We start from the raw sequence: 9,233 nt of genomic DNA on the forward strand, positions 1-9,233 counted from the left end.
GAGGGATCTGTCTCACCCTCTCGCCTTCCCCCCTCCCACAGCAGCCTCAAATGGCTCCTGAAATCTTGTCCTGAAGGGAGATGAGACCCAGAAACAGAACTGGGGGGGGGGCAGCAGTCTGGGCTGCTGCAGGAAGGAAAAGGGGAGGAAGCTGTGCTGATCCCTTCACTCATGGAAAAGCTCTGAGGGATCTAAGCCACCAGGCACGCTTGTAGAATAGGTTTACTGTTTCGTGGCAGAAAGTGCCATCAAGTCATAACTGATTTATGGCAACCTCTGCTGGGGTTTTCAAGGCAAGAGACTGACAGTGGTGGTTCACCGTTGCCTGCCTCTTCCTTAGCCTTCCTTGATGGTTTCTCATCCAATTACTAACTAAGGCCAACTCTGCTTAGCTTCCGAGACCTGATGAGATCAGGCTAGCCTGGCCTATCCAGATCAGGGCTCCAGCCTCTGAACATGGAGGCTGCCTTACCCACCATAGCCAGTAGCCATTGACGGATGTGTCCTCCATGAATCTGTAGACCCCCCCTTTTAAAGCCAGTCTAACCTCCTTTTAAAACCAAAAATACATGGCAGGAAGTTGCATGATATCAGTTATGTGACAGATAGGGAGAATCAGGACCAAACTACAAGTGATGAATGACACTTGAACGGCAAGTGTATTTCTCCCTGTTCACTTGCCCTCCACTTGCACTCCACTCGATCCACTTGCCGTTCAAGTGTCATTCGTCACTTGTAGCTTGGCCCTCAGAGTCATGATGACTTCAACGGTATCAGAGGCAGGGCTGTGGTCAGCAGAGTGGAGAAGCCAGGGACATGAAACACAAACGGTGCACCAGAAGGTGTACCATAGTGAGGAACAAGACAAGGACACAGAGCCCTGGAGGAAGATTCTCTAGTAACACTGAGTGACCTCCCCTTGCTATCCTGCTGCTCTTCTCAGCAGGCAGGCAGGCAGGCAGGAAGGAAGCATGGCACCCTTGTTCTCTACGGAACGTAAGGTTGCCAGCCTCCGGGTGGTGGCTGGAGATCTCCCAGAATTAAAACTGATCTCCAGGTGATAGAGATCAGTTCCACTGGGGAAAATGTCCAGTAGCACCTTTAAGACTAATCCGCTTTATTGAGGCATAAGGTTTCGAGAACCACAGCTCTCTTTCAAGCTGTGGTTCTCAAAAGCTTATGCCTCAATAAAGTTGGTTAGAATTAAAGGTGCTACTGGACTTTTTAATGTTTTGCAACTACAGACTAACACGGCTAACTCCTCTGGATCTATGACCCTGGAGAAAATGGCTGCCTTCGAAGGTAGGCTTTATGGCATTATACCCAGCTGAAGTCCCTCCCCTCCCCAAACCCTCCCCTCTCCAGGTTCCACCCCTCAAATCTCCAGGAATTTCCCAACCAGGAGCTGGCAATGACAGGTCCTTCTCAAAGACAACAGAAAGATCTCTCTTTAGGAACTCATGGCTCAGCAGGAAGAGTTGCACAATACATGCAAAAGTTCTGATCCTTGAGCTGAAAACCACCCAAAACTGGGCACCTGGCACGGGGAACAACTCTCTGTATAGAGTCTCCCCATGTGTGTGTGCGGGGGGTACTTTGATGATCAGAAATCTAGAGAAAGGTCACTTAGCATATTGGTAACACCGCTCTGCTCAGGACCCTTCCATGTGCTCCAGCTCAGGACACAAACACCCCCCTCGGGGCTCCATTTCTCCAACTGGGGATGCAAAGACAAATAACTCCACACAGGACATTAAGGGAGGGGGACCCTCTGACTCAAGCATGGACCGTTACGAATGACTTTCGTAGAATGGACCTAGTGTATATTAGCACAACAAACACTCCTCCATCAGTGTCTGTCTCCCATACAGAAGGGGGCAGAGTAGGTATGTGACAGTGCCAAAAGGAGAAATGCAGGCAGTCTAGCACTGTGATGTTGGTGTGATATTATCCAGTAAAACCTCACAGGCAAGTGGGGGAAACAGAGAGCACAACTTCGTTTCTAGAATACCACCAGCTGCCCCAACCTGCTGCTATTGCTGGCAAAAGACTCGGGATGCATTTTCTCTGCAGGATGAGAAGAGAGCACTGTGGAATAGCCGAAACAGTAACTGCAGACAGATTTCCAGTGCACTTCCCTACAAGAGATGGGTAACTATCGCCACAAGATAGTAAAAAGATGCATCTGATGAAGAGAGCTGTGGTTCTCGAAAGCTTATGCCTCGATAAAGTTGGTTAGCCTTAAAGGTACTACTGGACTTTTTACTGTTTTGCAACTACAGACTAACATGGCTAACTCTTCTGGATCTATCGCCTCAAGGACTACACTGTCTCTTACAAGTGATTTTCCCCAAGAAGAAGGAGTGTGTTGACAGAGGAACGTTTAGGGGAGGGGTGAGATACAGATTCTATTCTGTCTCCTCATCCTACCTCTTTGTTGTCCTTAGTGGAAGTTAAAACACCTCCTCCTGTTTCTCACTCGAGTATGTCTGTCCAAGGGGCGTGCACCAGCAGGAGGGGCTGCAGAGCTCTCTGGAGCACAGCAGTTAGACAAGTCCTGCTGGGCATAGCCCAGGGCTCTGGATAGGGCAGGGTGCTGTGTTTCCTTTGTTCCTTGCCTTGTTATGTCCTGTGGGTGGGTGTGGCTGGGGCGATGTCAGGCAAGGAGGCCAGTGCTGGCGTGCATTGCTAGGCTGCTTCCACAGGTGGCTAACATGGGAGTTTTGGGGCATGTTGTTGCACAATTGGCAGGTGTGGCCAGTGTTACCGTGCAGTGGCTGTGTTCTCAGCTCCTTGGACTAGGTCTTTAGAGGGGCATTTCTAATCTCTGCTGAGGGAACACTGACCGCCTACACTGCTGCTGCACTGCCATTTGGGGCCTAGGAGTGTGATGCCCTGCATTAAATTATCTATAATTCAGACTAGTCACATTAGGAAATATATTTGGTAGTTGTTTCCACTGGTTTTAGTCCAAAACATATTTTCAAATTCAGTTCACCACTCCACGCTCAAATTAAATCAGGGACACCCTTTCCTAAGTGATCTTGCCTCGGACACTCAGGTAAATGAGAAAAAGCGAGGCCCCACAAGGACTTGTGGGGGAATCTCAGGTTCCCCTCCCTCCCCCACTATTTCCTCTTTCCCTCCCCTGAAAGCCCCCGTAACGTATCTATCCCCCTTTCCTGCTTTCTTCTCTCCTTCTGACCCACCAGCCAACCCAGCTTTGTCATCCCCATCTTCAGCTCTCCTTCCCTCTGCCAGCCTCTCCCCAGATGCACTCCAGCCTCCTTGTGCAGTGGCTGCAACCAGACTGGAACCCGGTTGTGTGGTGGCCATCAAAGGGCTAGAACAGAACCCTGTTGCATGGGGGGGGGACAAGTACTTGTGGGGGGCATTTTCCCCTATATTCCCCTCCCCACACTTTTCCTCTTTCTCCTAGCCCCCATATTCTCTCCCCTTTCCTGCTTCCTTCCTTCTTTTATTTATTTAGAATAATTTTATCACACCTCTTCAGTATCCTACTTGAGGCGGCTTATAAGTAAAAATCAGAATATATAAAACAAGACATTAAAAACATGCCATTGGACACAAACAACATAAACACTATCCACAAAACAGAAACAGATCATTGAAAAACTGATGATAAAGCTCCTAATTCCAAGCCTGGATTAGAAGACTAATTTGGGCCTGGCACCTAGAAGAAAGTACAGTCGATGTCAGGTGACCCCCAAGGAGGAAGGTGTTCAGACATGAGGTGCCACCACAGAAAATGCCTTATCTGTAGCTGCCACCTGCCTTGTCACGGAAGGTGGGGGCCCAGAGAGCAGTGCCTGAGAGGCAGATCTTGACAGCTGCATGGTATGGGAGGAGACAGCCTAGGTTCCCTGGGGGTCAAAGCCATCTGGGGCCCTAGAGGTAAGAAACAGCACCTGGACAACTAATGATTTAGTTATGAAGGCTTCAAATTCTTCCAAAAACTTTTTGATTATGCTGTGCTGGTTATATTAACATTTTTTATTAGAACAGAGAGAAGACTTTGGATGAATATTTATTTACATGGAAACCTCTTACTGATTTTATGTTTGAAACAGAACGAGATGAACTAATGATATGCTCTTTTGAAGATTAGGAAGAAAGGAAAAATAGTTGTGTCAAAGTTAAGTTTCGTTTAGAATAAGTATCAGCTTTTGATTGCTTCAAATGGAATATTGGTATACATTCTTATTAATTAGTTTTTCTTTCTCTTTCTTTTACTCTCTGTTTTTTTCTATTCCTCTTTCTATTTTCTATACTTCTATCTAGTTCTTTTCATTTCCTTTATAACTATATGTTTTATAATTATGTTGAAATTTTTCAATAAAAGTATGTAGGGAAAAAAAGAAACAGATCCTTGAATTGTGCCTGAAAACAGTGTAGACCTTTCAGCACAGGGTGATATGACCCCTGTCTTCAGCCCCCAACTAGCCTGGCTGAGCAGGTGCAGCTGCATTTTGGACCAACTGAAATTTCTGAAGTATTTTCAAAGACAGCCCTCGAGTGCATTTCAGAAATCTAACCTGGATATGATCAGAGCATGGATCACTGTGGCCTTGCCCACTTCCCATCCAACCATCCTGTCTTTCATCTGCCTCCATCTTTATTATTTATTTACTTCATTTATACCCAACCTTTCTCCACAAAAAGGATCCAAAGCAGCTTACATCCATCTCCTGTCCTCCATTTTATGCTTATGGCAAACTGTGAGGTAGGTCAGGCTGAGGAAGAAAAAATAGAACCAAGGTCAGCCTAGGAGCTTCCATGACTAAGTAGGGATTTGAACCCAAGGCTTCCAGATCCTAGTCTGAAACTCTAACCACTACACCAAACTGGGAGAGTCATGCAAGTTGTGTGGTACGAAGACATCAAGTGACGGCTGCCAGATCTGGCACAGACCAGAATAATGGCCAGATCTGAATGTTTCTGAATATAATGATTTTTTTCCCGTTCAAAATAGTGGTAATAATGATATTAACAAATGGGGCTTTTATTTTGGGCTTTGTAATTAATGTTAAAATATCTGAATGCATATGAGGTAACGCCTTAGTTTAATCAATGAACAACTAAAAGAGCCACTGAGCTGAAATTTCTCTGGCAATTCCTGACAAACAGTATAAATTTGCCTACTGGCTTTAAATATGTATAATAGAAGTGTCTCTTTGTAGGGAAATGTTTTATAAAGTCATTTTTGGAGTTAGTTGGAAGTACTATCTATCTACTTGGAGCAACAATGCATCACTGAGCACACTTTTAAAATCTGATATAGAGTTTTTGGCTTTAAATGACAAATCTTGTGCAGGTTCATATGCCCTATTTACATGGCCATATTCCCTGATGTTGCATCAGCTGTTCAGAATAGCAGGTAGGAGGGATGCTACTGAAATGATGCAATGAGCAAGAGATCCTGACTATAGTGGAGCAGGGGGGCAGGCTCTGAGTCAAGTGAAAAGCATGAAAAGCTACATATCATCATGGCCAAGAGGCCAAGGCGTCCTGTGAAGAGGAGAAGTCCAAGGACTCTAGCTTGGTGGTTTTGGACACACCTGAGCTTGGTGATCAAAGGGTGCTTAGAGTCCAGAATCTCAGCAGGGTAGAAAGCAGGATACCAAAGGTCATGGGTGAAACTTTACTGATGAAATTTGGTTTCATGGTCAGGAGTTTCGTTCTGCATGTTAAGTTTGGGCAATGGCGACATGGTTAAAATTTCAGCACAGCTGATAGTTCATGTGCAGAGCAACAACCAAAGCAAATGGTTTAGGATGGTTCCCTGGGATTACCCTGGGCTTCTTAACTGGCAGAATAGAGGAATAGAGGTTGCTTAGTTATTTGTTGACAGGCTTCTCCCTGGCCTCCTCGTCTCTGCAAGTATTCATGAAGCACTTAGAGCCAAGCTACAAGTGACGAATTACACTTGCCTGGCAAGTGAACAGACTCTCGTGCATTCCTCCCTGTTCACTTGCCATTCACTTGTGCTCCAAGTGGAGTGCAAGTGAATGGCAAGTGAACAGGGAGGAATACACGAGAGTCTGTTCACTTGCCAGGCAAGTGTCATTCGTCACTTGTAGCTTGGCTCTTAGCCTGCAGATAGAGGGGAAAATTCTGCCCGTTTGGGCTAAACTGTAAAGAAAAGTGAGTGGACAGCACTGCTGCCAGCCTCACTGGTCCCTCTTGAGAAGATGACACCACACACCTCCAGGCCTACTCCTGTTTCCTTTGTCAAAAACAGCAATTCAGTGTAATGAGCTAGCCAGCCTAGCAAACTCTAGGCTTGGAAGTGACGGCAGCACTGGATGCATCAGCCATCCTTCTCTGTTGCTTTTCACTTTGCATAACTAAATCTCATATAAAGCATTTCCATCTGGAGGCTGTTAACATCATCCAGGGAGTGGGTTGCCAAAGAAGTAAGGAAGTTAGTCTAAACAGCCCTTGGAGACTTTGGAACGATATTGCAAAGAATCCAAAACCTATGATCCCTCCCCCCACCCTTGCGTTAGCTGAGACGGTGTGATTGATGCGACTGGGCAGTAATTTGATATCTCTCTCTCTCTCTCTCTCTCTCTCTCTCTCTCTCTCTCTCTCTCTCTCTCTCTCTCTCTCTCTCTCTCTCGGGCCACATTATGATATCAACACCAACACTTGGTTCCATGCAGTAGACCCAATCCAGCAAGAGGAAATTAACCCATGGACTGATTTCCTCAGGGTGGAAGGCACAGAGGCCCACTGCTGGGGGTGGGGGAGACCGAATCCAGTCATACATGCAGAACCTCATTATTGATCATCGAGTGTGTTTGCTTTCCATAGAGAGATCCCCAGGTACTGGAAGGAAGTGTGTCTGTTCCTGCAGATCTCTCTGGCTGCCTAACAGAGTCGGGCTTTGGAATCAGATCCCTCCCTTTGCCCAAGTCTGGACTGCGGGGCAAAGGGGTTCTGCTGTAGTGTAAAAGAGAGATGTGAATTTTTAAAATGGAACATTTACTCAAAGGATAATTACTCCCCCCACCCCTGACATCTCTTTGGCATTAAGATCTGTGGTTCCATCCAGGACGTTTCTGTGCTAATTCCCTTATAAACAAATTTGTGTTCCCAGAGAACCCCTTGGCCTTTGGCCTATGAAGTCTTGCAAGGCTCCGTCTTGTTGTCTAGGTTCTTATACATTTACATGAAACCACTGGGTGAGGTCATCCAGAGATTTGGGCTGGATTGTCACCAATATGCAAATGACACTCTATCTTGTACTTCTAGCTAATCCCAGGAAAGCAGTAGAAACTCTGAACAGGTGCCAGAAGGCAGTTTTGGAAAGGATGTAGGCTAAAAAAAATTGAATCCTGACAAGATGGAAGTGCTACTGGTGAGCAGAAGGTCTGACTTGGAATTTAAGGTTTCATCCATTCTGGATGGATTTGCACTATCCGTGAAGGAATAGGTTCATAATTTGAAGATGTTCTTGGACCTGGCCTACTGATGGATAAGCAGGTGGAAGCTGTGGCTAGGAGTATCTTTTGCCAACTTTATCTGGTTAGGCAGCTGTGGCTTTTCCTGGGCAGAAAAGATGTGGCTACTGTGGTGCATGCCCTGGTTATATCTAGATTAGATTACTGCAATGTGCTGTACGTGGGGCTGCCCTTAAAAAATGTTTGGAAATTTCAACTGGTACAGAATGCTGCAGCCAGGGTGTTGACTGGAGTGGGTCATAGGGACCATATCACTCCAGTTTTGGCTCATCTGCACTGGCTCCCATTTTTTTCCAGGCACAGTTCAAGGAGCTAGTGTTGACCTTTAAAGCCCTACTGATTTGGGACCAACATATCTGAAGGACTGAGGGAGTACCCTCATGAACCTACTCAAGCAATTTGGTCTTCTTCAGAGGCCTTGCTTCAAGTACCCCCACTTTCTGAGATAGCCAGGTGGCAACCAAGGTAAGGGCCTTCTCAGTTGTGGCACCAAAACTCTGGAACTCTCTCCCCATGGAAATTCATCTGTCCCCTTCTGTTGCCATCTTCCACCAGTGGATGAAGCCTTTTTTCCCACTTGGCATATACTCAGTGATCCCTCCTTCATGCCCAGTGTTTTGTTTTAAATGTTTTAATAGTTGTTGTATCTTTGTATGTCTTTAGCTCTGGTTTTAACCATTTTAATGATGTGTTTTGGTTTATTTTAATGGTTTTATAATATAGTATGTATGTTTTAATTTTGTTAGCCACCTTGGTGGCCCTTATGAAGGCAGAAAGGCGGGAAATAAATTTTATTAAATATTTCTTTCAAATGTGTTTTTAAATTTAACCTGTTCCATTATACTGATAAATTACATCCCAGTTTTACTTACAGACAGACAAAACTGAAATGGCACTCCATCAACAATTTCTGATTTCTCAACATAAATATGAGCACAGCAATGTCCATAAGGCCAAGCAAGTGTACTGCTCTAGTATCTAGGAAGTTTTAAGAAGTACCTGAATGATGGTGAGGAATTTAGAGATTTAGCAGAGTGGCTCCCCTGTAAGCCCACTGACTCCAATGGACTTAGAAGGGTTTAACTCTATGTAGAATTGCATTATAAGCCCCCCTGGGTTTGCCCCACATTTAACATCATTAGTGGCCACAGCTTTTCCTCTTGTTAGTCTTGGTTGGGAAGGAAACCAACACAGATGGTAAAAAGCAAGAGAGAGATTCTACTCACTTTGTCCTTCAAATTTTCTGATGATTGTATCCAGGTAAGTGTTCTGGGGGGCCACGTGGCCTCTCCTGACAGGCATTTTGAATCTTCTCTCACATCAAGCGGCTAAGAAAACTTCTGCTCTGCACAGTACTGCAAGCTGGTTGGAATAAAGCGAGAAACTGCCGCTCTGTCCTGGCGACTCCCAGGGGCAACTAGTTGGCAGACCCCCTGGGCTCAGCCGCCTGCGGAGCCCCTCCCTCGCCTCCTCTTCTAGGCTCCCTTAGTTGCAGCGCGATGCAATTCCATCACAAGTGGGGGCGCAGGAGGCACCCAAGGGGGCAGAGGCGCCCCCTCTCCCAAAAAGAGGATGCTGAGTCATCAGCGCCCCGGTGCAACGCCAGCGGTCAGCAGCCACGGCCGGCCCCCCGACAGCCGACAGCAGCCATGACCCCCGCCTCTCCTCTTGGGATGCTGCCGGAGAAAGACCGACCTGAAAGGAGTCGGCGGGGAAGCTCCACGCCTCGGCGGAGCGGAGCCTGTC

At 46.3% G+C, this 9,233-nt stretch overlaps 1 protein-coding gene across 1 annotated transcript in view; it reads right to left on the minus strand.

The window, feature by feature from the left end:
* Positions 1 to 8,789, minus strand: part of KCNH6 (potassium voltage-gated channel subfamily H member 6) — a 108,971-nt gene extending 100,182 nt beyond the window's left edge. Inside the window, exon 1 of the mRNA XM_054993502.1 lies at positions 8,714 to 8,789. Coding sequence (XP_054849477.1) covers positions 8,714 to 8,789 — 76 coding nt within the window. The remainder of the gene's footprint in view (positions 1 to 8,713) is intronic.
* Between the last annotated feature and the right edge of the window lie 444 nt (positions 8,790 to 9,233).

This window comes from Eublepharis macularius, chromosome 12, assembly GCF_028583425.1.
Source record: "Eublepharis macularius isolate TG4126 chromosome 12, MPM_Emac_v1.0, whole genome shotgun sequence".
NCBI lineage: Eukaryota > Metazoa > Chordata > Lepidosauria > Squamata > Eublepharidae > Eublepharis > Eublepharis macularius.